Raw genomic sequence first — 14,506 nt, forward strand, 5'->3', positions numbered from 1 at the left:
CAGTGTCCCTGTGTGCTAGGTTACACTTGCCACATACTTTATTTTCACCCACCAGCTGTACAATAGCATAAGCAGCACAAGAGTGGAACAAACTTCTGAAGTCTGTGAGGTGGCACATAGTGCAAGATATGGAGTGTTTCCTGCTCAAGAGACAGTCTAACCTTACGCACAGTCTTATCCTTTTAAGAATTGCATTGTTTAGGGGAAGGATACTACATGCACTACCTTCTGGTGAATAACTGAAAGGCTCCTATCCTGCTAAGGTGCTATGGAATTTCTGCTGCCAATATTCCATACTAAGGTGGTGCAGATTCCCACCTCTTGAGAGGTAGTGCTTCTCAAGGAATACCCTTACTACACAAGGAATACACATCTCTTACTAGTAAAGCTTATTTCATTTGGAGTTTAGCTGTACTGCTCAATTCTCTAATGCAAACAAGGCCTCCTACTGCTATTCGTTTAGTGGTTTAAGCTACTCCTTTCTGGACCTTTGGTATTTGGAGGTCCAGTCTTCATCTGGAAAGAGAAACTTTGCATTTGAAATGGCACAAGTGCAGTCAGCTGGTGCCAGAGGACGCTGATACCCTTACTCTCTTGGTTCCAACAGATCTTTTTATTTCTATGAACATCCTATAAACTATTCTGCTCAATGTTTAGGTTTCTAGAGGAAGTTACTATTGACAAACACAGGTCAAGATAATTCCACTAATTAATCCTAAAAGAACTGAGCACATACTAATATGGGATGATTAAAGACAGATAAAACATGGAAACAGCTGATACTAGCCAGTAAAGCATTAAGGACTTTTTTTCCCAAAATCCAGTTTCATTCTTTGAGGCCACAGTTTAATTGCCAGAGGTAACAGCTAGAATGTACCTAGGTTTTTGTGGAGTATTTCAATTCACTTGCACGAGGCTGCATAATTAAAAGAAACCATTGGGCAATGTTAATATATTTGTGTATCACATGAACTAACAACTTTCTCCCTCCAAACCTCAAATTACAGCTTTCAAAAGGAATTGCCACTGAATTAAACTATTCATTGTAAAGTTTCTGCAAAGCTGACACTTGGCCTGACATTATGTAACATCTTTATATATGAACTAGAAGTCTGTACATAGCAACACCCACAGCATTTTCAGAAGGAGAGAGGTGAGATGGCTTGATCTAGCTGCACTTTATGTAATTAAAGTTCATTTTAAAGCAGACAGATGCAGATCTTCAGGTACCTCTGCAAAAGGCATGGAGGCTGCTCCTACTGAGTAAAAGGCTGCACCCTTGAAAGCCGTAACTCTTAAAAAAATTTTGTGGATATCATGGATTTATGGTGCAGTATGAGCATTCAAGGTGATGCTATGTAATGAGAGCTAATGAAAGCTTTGAAAAGATACACACTGGAATAGTGAACCACATAAGGAAAGATTTGATTTCTGCATGTGACACTGATGGACTGACACCAGAAAACCGCGTGTAGCCCTGGGGTTCACCTTTTCAAAAAGACATTAAAATTCTGAAAGAGACACAAAAAAGAAAACAGTTAGAGAAAATGTCCTATGTGACTGAAATGAACAATCTGTTTATTTTATCAGAAAGAAAACTGAGAAGTAACTTGATTACACTGTGCAAGCACTTCAACAGGGAGAAAATGTCAGCACTATGGAACTCCTTAAACTAGCCAGAAAGTTACAAAAATTCCCATCTAGAAGGTAAAGTCAGGCACAGTGAAATAATAAATGAAGCACCGTGGGTTTTTTAACTGTAGGTGATTATTTTTTTGAGTAAGTGCTACGAAATTGAAGAAATCTTTGATTCTTTGACATGTTCAGGTAAAGTCCGGAGGCACTTAAAAACTTGTGTTTAGCCAAACACAGGTAATTGGACTATGAATGCAGTGGAAACACAAAGACCTTGAGTAAAACATAACAATCTTGCTATGCAGGACACCAAGGTCAATGCCAAATAATCTATTTTGACTTTATGTCATAAGAACATAATTAACCAGGATCTTGGATCCAATTATCACTTGAACAGACACATAAGTGAGCATTTCAGAAGTTTGGGATCAATTTAAATGCTGTGTATGCACTGCTGGAAAACTAGAGAAGAATGGCCAGAAAGAGCAAAATATTGACTGCATCTTTGGAATGAGATTTTTTAATGTAAACAGCTCATAATACTATTCAGACTTTATGGCACGTGTACAGTGTGAATTGACTTGTGCTTAGAAAAAATTATGCATTAATAGTACAGACAAAGCAATTATGTATCATTAGATTAACTCATAACACATTCATTAAGATAAATAGTGATATTTTTGTCTCTAAATAAACCTGTTTTTTTCTTCTGTATCGTGAGAAATTAATTTGCCTTGGCCCCTTCTTCTCATGGATACAGTATCTTCATAGATAATCTTCTGTATCTTCAGAAAGACTTCTTACTTTCCGTGTGGCCTCAGAAGGCCTAGTTCTGTCTTCATTTTGAGGTCAGGGAAAAAATGACGGGTTGTTCTTGGACTGGATTGATATGATGAATCTATGAAATATATTACATAAGATACTATAAAAACGAGGCTAAATTCCCATACACCAAAGGAATCAAACTGAAAATGGACAAGCCTGCAAACAACATGAAGCAAATTTGACACAAAACAGATATTTCACTGTGTACAAACAATAGCTCTTGGCTGATAAACGGAAACAAGTTTTAAGGTTGTTTGTATTGTCATGAGATCATGTATTGCAGAATCACAGGTCTCCATCAAAGGACTGGGGATTTTCTGATTGCATATGAAGGGTCTGTAAAAAAGATTTTTCAGATATTATTTGCTAATAGCTAATAGAGTGATTTTGTTCTAGATCTCTATTTTCCAGTCTTGATAAAAAGTGTAATCTTCTACGTCCCTAAGAAAGCTTCTCTCTGTGTTGGCAAGGAAATGATAGAAGAATGTAATTAAGCAAAGATGACCCTAAAGTGAAATGTGGATTCTTTACAATATACAATGTCCTTCCCACCAGCCACATGTGTTTGTCAGATGTTTACAGAATCTTCATTAACTAAGAGCCTTGCTAGATAACAGAAGCTGAAGCATGGCATCAATGACTCTGATAAGGGCAAGTGTACGACCAATCTGCTTGACAACTGACAAGAGGCTGGGGTTTGAAGCAGACTGCAAAAAGAGCACAAGAAAGTGATTTGCAAAGGGCATTCCAGTTGTTAGCCTTACATCTTCTTTCCTCTCTCTGTAATGAAACAAGACTGTTAATCAGCTAAAATACCCTTGTCCTCTTGTCTCTCCACCAGAAAGTAAATATAGAAGAAATGCATTGTTTTGGAGTCTTAGCTGCANGTTTTCAACATCATTGCTTGTTTGACAAGAGGCAAGCCTTTGGAAGACTGGGACAAGTTATCAGCTATGGGAAAGTCTGATGCACACTTTCATGATCCTGGGGAAGTAGAAGATGAGTCCCATTTTGACTTTAAATCTTTCCTGGAGAATATGAAGACGGATTTACAAAGGAGTTTGAATTTGTCGAGAGTCCCCTCGCAAGTGAAGACTAAAGAAGAACCACCACAGTTCATGATTGATTTATACAACAGATATGCTGCAGACAAGTCCTCCATCCCTGCATCCAATATTGTAAGGAGCTTCAGTACTGAAGGTAGGAGAAGTCCTAAATATGTGGACTAGAATTTTTAAAGTTCATGGACAGCAGATACTCAGACTCTTTTGAAATTCAGAAGAAACTGAGTGCCTGACTTCCACAGATTCTTTAGAAATGAAACATTAAAATTTTGGATTGTATGCTTGCTCTGTAGTTTCTTTCAATCTTTAAAAAATACAATTACCTTTAGTTTTCTTTTTTGATATTTTCACTGTACAATATTCTCTTCTCAAACACTTCAACTGAGATGATGGACTGTATAACAGTTTACATGAATCATGTTTCTCAACCCTACATATTTGGAACTGAGTTTTTATGTTAGAATGCAAACTTTTGATCACCTATAATTGAGACATCAATGCTAGAGAGCTCTTCTTTCAGGTGGGCTCTGTGCATATTTAAAAAATACAGCAACCAATTGAGAAAGGTGTCTCTGGATCCAAGAAAGGAACAGCAGTGCTCCTCCAAAATTCTGGATTAGACAGAAAGATTTATATGAAAATGGGTAGTCATGCTTGTCTCAGCTTAAAATGTTCAAGATTCCTGTCTGTGTAACATTAAATAGACCTTTAAAAGCTCCATCAAAAGAAGCAGTAAAAAAGTTGTAAGCAAATGCAATCCTTGAGATAAAAATGAAACAAGGAGAACTGAAGTTTCTGTTTATATGAAAAATAGACATACACAGGTAACAGCTCTACAGAGAACTTCAAATTCCCAAATTAGTGACCCTAGTCTTGAAATGTAAAGGAACCTTAACAGAATGACCTATTTTATAGTTTCCATATCTCACTCTCCTCTCTGACTGCTTTTGTGGGTAAATGTTCTGAAGAAGCAGCAGCAATAGCCAAATAAAATTGCTCTAACACCCAGTCATGATTAAGCAGCTAGTTTACATTGAGCATTAAATAGACATCAGTGATGACTTCTAAACATTGCCAGTCTGATCTTCCTGACAAATATCTACCCCTCCCCAGGCAGAGTTGCTGGTACTGTGCATAGATTTGCAGACAACAAACATATGAACAAACCCATACAAGTTCAGTATGGAACAGACTGGGACTTGGGCATGAAAGGCTGTTTATCACCGAGTCCCCATTTAGATAGACCCTGAAGCTTCAATTTAGGATTTCCAAAAACTTTTCTATTACCACAAATGCCCAGTAATCCAAGCTGCTTTCAAAGTTACCTACAGACAGCAACAAAAGCCTCAACACAGGTAGTTCTTTAAGACACTTAAATATGAATATGAGAGCAGTTCATCCAGCTGCATGATAATAAGAGTAGGAAATTCATAGGGGTTTTGAGGAATTCTTTGTGTAAGAATATCTTTAGCAAATTGCTAAATCTGAAAACTGTGCACATGCCTTATTTATGTAGTTAATACTGACCAGCATCATCCACAGTTTGTTCTAGGCTGCCTCTTTATGCTCCACACACTCACCTGGCTATGCAATCTTGGTGAAATACTACCAACATCAGGGACCTCCATTTCCCTTTTCACACTCTGCCCTTGAAACTTGGCCAGAAGATAGTATTTTTCTTTAATGCTGTGTCGCCATGCTCTTATTTTACCCCCAAAATACATCCTGAGTCTTTTAAAAACAAGTTACTTGGACAGTCAGAAGCACTGTAACCACATGCTTTAATTTCCTATTGCAGATGTTGTTTCTTTAGATTCACCAGAAGAAAATCCATTTCAGAAACACATTTTGTTCTTCAACATCTCTATTCCACAATATGAGGAAATCACCAGAGCTGAACTGAGAATTTATGTCTCCTGTCACAGAGAAGCTGAGTCTCTCTCTAGGCTGGAAGGCACCATGGTCATTTATGATGTTCTAGATGATGGACACTGGGAAAACCCAGAAAGTACCAAATCTTTCCTTGTCTCCCACAATATCCAGAAGTGTGGTTGGGAGATGTTTGAAGTGTCCAGCGCTGTGAAAAGATGGGTCAGAGCTGACAAACTGAAGACTAAAAACAAGCTAGAGGTTGTTATAGAGAGTAAAGTTCTGGGTGGTTTCACTTGTGAGAAGCTGGATATCAGTGTTGCCCCGGATGCTAAAAATCTGCCCCTGTTAATGGTGTTCTCCAATGACCGCAGCAATGGGACAAAAGAGACCAAAGTAGAGCTCCGAGAGATGATTGTTCATGAACAAGAAAGTGTACTAAAGAAGCTAGGAAAGCACAACACTTCATCTGAAGAGGACGAACAGGGAGAGGAAAAGGCCATCACTGGGCCGCACCAGCATTCCTCCAGAAGCAAGAGAAGCGTTGGGGCCAACCACTGCCGGAGAACTTCCCTCCATGTGAACTTTGAAGAGATTGGCTGGGATTCCTGGATCATCGCACCAAAAGATTATGAGGCTTTTGAGTGTAAAGGAGGTTGCTTCTTCCCTCTGACAGATAACGTTACCCCAACAAAACATGCTATTGTCCAAACTCTGGTGCATCTCCAAAACCCAAAGAAAGCCTCCAAGGCCTGTTGTGTTCCAACCAAACTGGATTCAATCTCCATTCTTTATAAGGATGATGCTGGTGTGCCTACTTTGATATATAACTATGAAGGGATGAAAGTGGCAGAATGTGGCTGCAGGTAGCATAAAAAGCAGAAGTTCTAAGAATAAGAATACCCCCTTTTTCTGCTCTGTGTAAATCTGTACAGCAGCGATGCAAATGAAAATCCTTGCAAACAAGGTTTGGAGCAGGGTATGCGGCTGCTTGTTGGGTTTGCTGCTTGTTTTAAAGGAAAATTGTCATTTAGAGAATGGCAATTATTGTAAATAGCCAGCATTACATATCATGGCAAAGTGAATACTGGATTAAAATATTGTGAGATTGAATGAACTATACATTATCTGCCAATGTGATACAGTTTGAATACCTTATTTCAACCTTTCTGTTTAATCAATTCTGTTAGGTCACAAACGAAAGGATTCTCAATGGAGATTTAGGATGTCCAGCAAATGTTTAACAGCTATTGAAATCTAATTCTCTCAGCCAACTCTGACATTTTCAACTTCTGTAAAACTCTGTAAATGGAATGTAGTCTGCATGATAAAGTCAGGAGTCTAAATCCAGGAAGCCTTTTCTCATATCAATAATCTCAGAGGCTTTTACAGGCAAATTGTTTGCTCCTGCAAGTGAAGATTTGCAGTATTCAAAACAGAAGAGACTCTCAGTCTTACTTCATTCCCAAGTTTCCTTCTCTGGGTAGCAGGTGCCTTAGTTTCAGCTTTCTTATCCTCGACGTCCCTATTTTTACCCCTTTATGGCACATACTTGAATGATAAGAAGTGCAGCCTTCCGCTTCTAAGACACTGTTTCCTAGGAGGAACAGCAGCCCTTATCTCTGCACAAAGATAAGGAACCACTTTGACCTACTGCATATTCTTAGTATTTCTTTGCAAGAACATGCAGTCAAATGACGTTCAGCCTTAGAAGCTGTATCCTAAGAGCAGTGGGGGTTGGCAAAGCTCAGCACTTTTGAAAAGCCCAGGCTACTTATTTGGAGGTCTAAATACATTGTTTGGAGTCTGACATAAGGTTCTGGGGGGTTTTTAATTTCTTCTTGGGAGAAACTCCATTTTATATATAAAATTCTTTCACCCCTTAGAAGTCAGGGAAAATCAGAAAACTTTCATCACTTTTCTATGAAGCTTATGCTGCTGTATGAGAAATATACTGTCATACAATATTTCTCCTGACCAGTTGTATTTTCACTAGACAAGGACCCCATCTTTCCCGCAATTAAAGTAAACTTCCTTTGATGCTAATGAAGGTTTTGCCTGTAAAAGAACAGATAAAGTGTCTACTGTTGGTTGCAGGTGACAGGTTTAAGTGCTGTACAATGCCACCATGGTCCACCTCACTTCTACTCCTTCACATACACGCACACACACACAAAATCTATCAGAGAACACTTTTGAACCAAATCCACAACAAGCTACACATCCATTCAAAATGGTGAAGAATATTGATGAGGCAAAAATCTAAACAGTACTTTAATGTATGGAAGCAACAGGACTTAAATCAATACATATGTTTTAAATTAGGACAGCATTAGGGCAAGACGAATTCATTTGGCATGAACAGATCACCTTGAAATCTAATACACAGTTTATTTACTATTGTTAACTTAATACAGAGCAAACAGCAGGTGAGTGTGAGCAGGGCAGTTGTAATTCCATCAAGAACTGCTGGTTACATCACAAACCATGAGCACAAAGCACGATTCACCAGAATCCTTTAACTGATTTATAGGGTTTTTTTCTTTAGAACTTGTCTGCAATTGGATCACATCTGAGATCTGGATCCATGCAAATTCCATCCATCCATAGCTGCAGGTCATTAACCTCTTAAACTTCCAATAGAAGTTATCATTTTACCACTCCCCACTGGTTTCTGCCATCTTACAGTCATAGTTGTGTTTTCCTCCTGTCAGAACCCCCTATGTTCTCTCCCTGTTTTGTTCATGTCACTTAAGCTCCTGACATTTTGCTCTTGACAACTTCTCTTAATCAAGCGACAGAAACTACCAAACAAGCACTTCATGTGATCACATTAGAAACATTAGATCACATTAGAAACATTAGATCACATTGACCTTTATGTCAAGGTAATTGTAGCTGTGTGCCCTTCAGTCATCTAAACACAAAGTCCTAGTTATATTCTGACTTCACTGAATACAGAACTTTGTCTGTAATTACAGGAAAAAATAGGGAAGGGGAAAGACCAGTTCCCATACCCTCACAGAGAGAAATTCTCAAGAATAATTTTTTTTTTCCACATTCTGAAGTCAAACATTGATTTTTATTTCCCAAGCTTATTTGGAGCAGGGGGGGAAAAAAGGACCCAAAGCCAATTTTGGCTCAAAACCTCAGATCATAGCTATGCTATCAGAATTCCAGAGGAGCTCTACAGATCCCATCCCAAAACAGGACTACAAATTGTTATTGTATTTCAATTTATAAAATCCATTGAGCTTCCAACGAGCTTTAATGATCACATTCCCATCGGCTTAACATTTTGGTTTGTATGGCAGTAAAATGAAATATGAATCTTTCCATAGGGTGATGAACAGGGTCAAGAAGAAATGAGAACCCAGTGGTGACTACAGCTGCTACTACCTTCAGCATGGCTGAAGTGCATGTCAAATTGATGTTTGGTTTTACATTTAGCAGCTTGATTTATGTAGTTTTGCACATCCAATTTTAAATAACTGTTTGAGCTCCCTCATGTTTCAATTGCTTTGGGATGCAACAAATCAGCCAGGTTGCAAAGAGCAGGTAAGAACCTTGTCCCCTGCTTCAAGCTGTGCCCCACTGGACACTGAGAAAACCCCCCCATCATCACTTGATTATGAATGTTGACCAGCAGCTTGCTGCTTCTGAGGAGCAGGTTGGGGGTTGTGCACTGTTCAGCAGATGCACAGTTAAAATTAAAACTTATTTGTTTAACATAGACAGAAGGCTGATGCACGCCCTCCTTCTCAGGCCCATCGGCTATCTGTGTAACAGTCCTGTAACATCAGAATCACCTGCTGACTCCACAGCCAGTTTTAAGGCTAACCTATAGCACTTCAGTCTATAGATAAACATGGTAAGCTGGTGGAAGTTGGTCAGGAGATACAGCTGGGGCTATTTTTAACTAGTTTCCCACCTTGTGTATGTACACAGCAGAAACAATGTCCTCTGATCTCATCCACTCCTCCATGCCTGTCCCAACACAGAAGAATGTCTGCTGCACCAGCGATCACTGAAAATAAAAAGATGTCCATTTTTACTATTCTTTTCTACAGATAAAGAGGGAATCCGGAGGTGTTTGGCTGGTATCTGCTCAGATGCCTTTATGCTGTAAAGATCCTGACAATATAGAAATAGTAATCTAGAGTTAACAATTCCTGATATTCAGAATAAAAGGTTTCAGACTGCCTCTCAAGGAGACTCATCATTTCAGACACAACTGTACCCTTGCACAGTTAACGCTGCTCCCAGACCACAGCTGATTCTTCTTTCCAGCCTCCTCAGAGCCTGGCCATTTCCACATAGGTCATGCACTTAGGTGCATGGTCATCCATCATGTAGGTCCACATAGTCACACACCATGAGCTCCAAGAAATATCAGTACCTTGCTGTAGCCCCTTATAGGCAGCACTGAATCATTTTTTTACTGCAAAGAATTACAAGGTACAGATGGGAACACAGAACACGCTGGCAAAGCCAACAAGTAGTAAATGAACAATGTCTGTGAGGCAAGACCCCATCCTCAGACTGCATAACTGCTCCACATCCCCTCTGGCTGCTCTGAACAGCTAACAGGACACTACATGTGACTACTTAACACATCCCTTCTCCCATGTTAACTCCCTGATGTACCATTTGTTGGGTGTTTAGCAGAATCAAAAACTTAGCAGGTCTCTCCTCAGTCTCTAGAGTATGTGAGGCCTGGAGCTCTGCCCGCTGTCTGCCAGGTGGGAGGCTCTGCCTGCCTGGGGTGCAAACCTCCTTCGTGACATCTCAGCTTTGACTGGGGCCCACAAACCACCTCAGAGCCATATTTTGGCCTCTCTGCAGCCTTCAGTGCTTTCTCCAAGCCTTGCCTCGGTGCCACCTCCAGGCTGTGGCGGGCTGCTGCACTAGCTCGATTCCGTACGCCACAGCCACCTCCACACATTTTCATGCTCTCCCGACCATAATACCTTAAAACCTCTCAGCATAAAGGTGTCTCCTGACATCCCACTCTGGGCTGCCCACAGCCCCTTTTGCCCGCTTCGTGTCTTCAACCTGCCTCACTGCCTTGTCTGTGCTGGCTCCTGCTTCCAGGCTGCCTCAGGAGCATGTCATCCCTCTGGGCTGCACCTGTTTCTTTTTTGTCATCTCCCTTAAAACTTCTGCTGGACCATCAGTCATAATTCATCTAAAAGCCTCACAGGAGGATGGCTTCAGCATAGCCCTAACAAACGGGTTGCCCCGAGTCAGTCCCCTCGCTGAAGTGTATGGTTTGTCTGGAGCCTGACATACCTGCCATAAAGGAAAGGGAATATTAACAAAAAATCAAAAATCCATGACATTTTTAATTTAAGTTTTTCTTATTACAAACGTGATCGTTAAAGAACTCAGAGTGCTATTTCCATTTTCATAAAATGGAAATATTTCAATATTAAAAAATGTGAAAGAAAACTTCCAACAGCTTTAATTTTAGTCTATACAGGTTTGTACGGCATAAGAGCTGAAAACCTAGGGACAGAAATCTAGTATTACTTCTTTTGGCATGGGAATTATAAAGAAATCTGAGGGTGATATTCATTATTTTTATTTCTACAGGGCTTAGAAAGCCTACTCAGGAACAAGGCTTTCTTTGTACCAAACAGTACAAGAACAGAACAGAAAAGACAGTCTTAGACCATACCTATTCAATCCAATCATGCCTGTCACAGGCAGCCATGAAGTAGTACTGACCCAGACTTGTACATCTATAAAAGGCATTGAAGGTTTGTCTAGAAATATTTACCAAAGTCCTGGAGACATTAAATATTTCATTAGTATAGTCCTATGCTTGAGCTAATAAACCCTATGTTTCAGTATTTGGGAGCCAGATATCACCTTTACATTAATTCTAATTCATACATATAATTTAAAATATGGCTATATTAGAAGGCTCCACTAAAACCAAAAGTAGTTTATTTCCAAATTTTACCTTTATCCTGGTGGCATCTCTGCCAGTTAAAAAGGTGCTCTTGCTGCCACCTTCAGATAAGCCTCCTGCTACTGTGGTTTATCAGTGGCCAAATGTCTACATGAGTCTGATGAGAGAATGGTGAAACGAGCTGTAGATGAGGACTGGGCAGTATTGGAGCAAAATATATAAAGCAAAATATTTAATCTTGCTTTCATGGGATATTTTTAGCACGTGGTCTGTGCGACACAGGCTGTGCATGCAGACTAGACTGGGACAGATAAAAAAAAAACTTCTTTTCAGAATATGTGGGAAGTTCATGCTCACAGGAAGTCAGAAAATGAAATACTTGTGGACAGATTTTAAAGGATCATAAAGTTTTATGAGTTATAAAAGCTAAACCTGGGCCTGAGCTATTTAGTTCTGCTCAAAAATAAAATCAAAAGAAGAATTTGGCTCGGGTTATATTAGAAGTTAGAACTGATAGTGGAGTTACATTGTGGACCTGGGTACCCAGAATTCAATGAACAGACTTGCATTAAACAACATGTTTGATAATAATTTAAGCTATGTGTGTCTCAAAATAATTAAGTAAATAGTCATTCTCCAAAGCTTAAAAAATTCACATCACACAAGAAAGGATTATTACCTTCTAACACCATCTATAAAGAATTACCAACGTAGCAGTGAATGTTACATGTCATATTGAATTCAAACCAAGAGAAATAGATCACTGAATAGATCCAGTGTGGAAAAATACTTTTTTCCATTGTCCTAGCATTTTAAGTTGTGCACGTTGGGAAAATAATTTATTTTACATTTACATTGTGAAGCTGGGTTTTTTTTCTATGTGGTAGTGATAAAGCACATGAGGACAAATTATATATCTGAACTTGAGGAATAAACTGAGCTATGTAGTGCTGTCATGTCTAATCACAATCCTGCATATATTTCTTAAAATCTTTGCCTTATAAAAACCTCAGCTATAGTTTCCAGCCCTTCTGATATGAAAATCTTTAGACTGTGATAAAATGCACGATGAATGTTAGAAAAACAGAGAAAAGTTTCTTTTTTCTTATGATTTTACAACAGACAGGAAAGTGCTGTTTTGTGATTTTAACCTCTAGATAAGGCCTCACTGGAGAAGAATATTGTGAATCTGTGGAAATGCTTCCCTAAATGCTAGGAAATAATTGTCATATAAAAAGTTTAGCAGTGGATATATAGGTCCCATTTAAATATGGAAAGTAATTATTTGGCACATACCCTGATTAAAAATGCTCAGTTGCTGTCTGTTCCTGTCTCCTTTCTGACTATGATCTTCACTCTCTGTTACATTCAGAGTAAGAGGAGGTGACTGTTAACACCTTATATATAACATCTGTAACACCCTATTCACACCCTATTCACACCCTATTCACCTCTTTGCACAGGAAGCTAAAAGTGAGGTAATTTGAGTAATGCTTTGTTATTTCAAGTTACATTAAATTCTATTCTAAAATCAAAAAGTGGCAGAGAATACAGTGAAAAAGAAGGCACTTTAAAAAAATAAAGATTTTTTTTCAGATTTGCTGTGATTTAAACAGCAAAATTAAATTGCTTCCAAGAAATCTAGAAAATATTCATTTCTCTAATTTTTATGGTAAATAATTTAACCTTATTTCCACCATTATCCTGTATTTGCTAAATAGCTTCATATAAATATGGGTCCATTATTTACTGTGTACTGGAGGATTGAAAAGGAAAGTACTATCGTCCATGAACGTGCAATGTCATTCTTTTTTCTGGGACAGAAAGCTGCATGCTTAAAGCTACTGTACAGACAGACATAAATAGAAATCCATCCTGACATGCTCTTAGGGATATGGATTATTGTACTTTTTTTCCCAATTCCTGTCACAATGGGTCCACTTTGTAATCCTGTTTCTTGGCTTCTGGGCATGCCCTCCTCCAGCACCCAGCAGGAGTAAAAGGAAGAGAGAAATAAGAAACAAAGAAGGGGACCCATCAAACAACCCAATACCCCAGCCCAGCAGGCGAAATATCTAACCACTCCACGTGTATACATTTTTATTTCATTGGTTTAGATCCTACATATGTTTTCCTTACTGTTTTTCTTTGTTTCTATCATAACAAAATTAGTTAATCTATATCTTCACTTTCAAATTAATTGAAAGGGGTTGGAACACACAAAAAATTGCAAGTAATATGAAAATGTTAAGCACTCCAAAGTGGCAAATGTCAGAATTATGATTATATAGGTACCACCCCCCTCTTGCTGATATGCTTAGTTACACAATCACAGCTCATAATGTATTTACTTCAGAATGGTTTTATTTTCTCCTGCTTTGGTCAGTGTGCAGAGGACCAGGTGCTTAAGAATTCAGTTGTGCATTTATTAAATACAAGATCTTTTTTATTTAATTGATTGTCTTAATGTACACTACAGTGTGTGCCATTATTCCTGTGGTAATAGCACTTAGAGACACTATCAGAGGTTGGAAATAAAGGTAGGATATGTGGTAGACATTAACATAGCAAAAGAGACCCCTTGCCCCAAAAACTTTCCAAGCTAGACAAACAGAGGAGCCATGGGTTAGAAAAGCAGTAGAAATCAATTTGCCTGGGGTCCTGTCCACTTATCAGTCACGCAGGAGTTAATGCAGCTTTGGCAATAAATCTGTAGCTCAAAAGGCAGTTTCTGGACACAATGTGGTTATACTGGAGAGTTTTTGTCCAGCTACCTTTACCCTGTAGTGCTGGATTATTCTTTGCCTGAAGAAAGCAAGAAGAGCAATTCAAACTGGTGATAATGCCCTGGAATTCAGACTGTAATGAATGTCACACATTGTACAATATAGATACCCTCTGAAATTAAGAGGATACAACAGACATGAATCTCACTGCTTCTTTACCAGTGAGGCACAGGGAATGTTGCTGTGGCATACTTGGAGCTTAAGGACTTATTTATACATTATCAGCAACAGTTTAAACTATATCCTAGGCCTCTCCTTTGACAAGGGAAGTGGCAAGATTTTTTAAACTAGAGATTTTTACAGATGATAGCACAGACTGGTTGACAGAGATAACTGGGACTGCAACATCAAGTTTTATATTGTTTGCCATAGAGCAGTCCTTTCTCTAATGGACTCTTAGAACAATTTAA

General features: G+C 38.8%; 1 protein-coding gene across 1 annotated transcript; it reads left to right on the plus strand.

Annotated features, from left to right (window-relative positions):
- The first annotated feature begins 3,051 nt into the window (after positions 1–3,051).
- On the plus strand, positions 3,052–9,760 carry GDF2 (growth differentiation factor 2). Its single transcript, XM_017839200.1, is given in 3 exon segments — positions 3,052–3,345; positions 3,347–3,660; positions 5,323–9,760. Coding segments are annotated over 3 exon segments (1,281 nt in total). The 5' UTR covers positions 3,052–3,319; the 3' UTR covers positions 6,264–9,760.
- The last annotated feature ends 4,746 nt before the right edge of the window (positions 9,761–14,506 follow it).

This window comes from Lepidothrix coronata, unplaced genomic scaffold, assembly GCF_001604755.1.
Source record: "Lepidothrix coronata isolate B3197 unplaced genomic scaffold, Lepidothrix_coronata-1.0 Scaffold8, whole genome shotgun sequence".
In the NCBI taxonomy this organism is placed as follows: domain Eukaryota; kingdom Metazoa; phylum Chordata; class Aves; order Passeriformes; family Pipridae; genus Lepidothrix; species Lepidothrix coronata.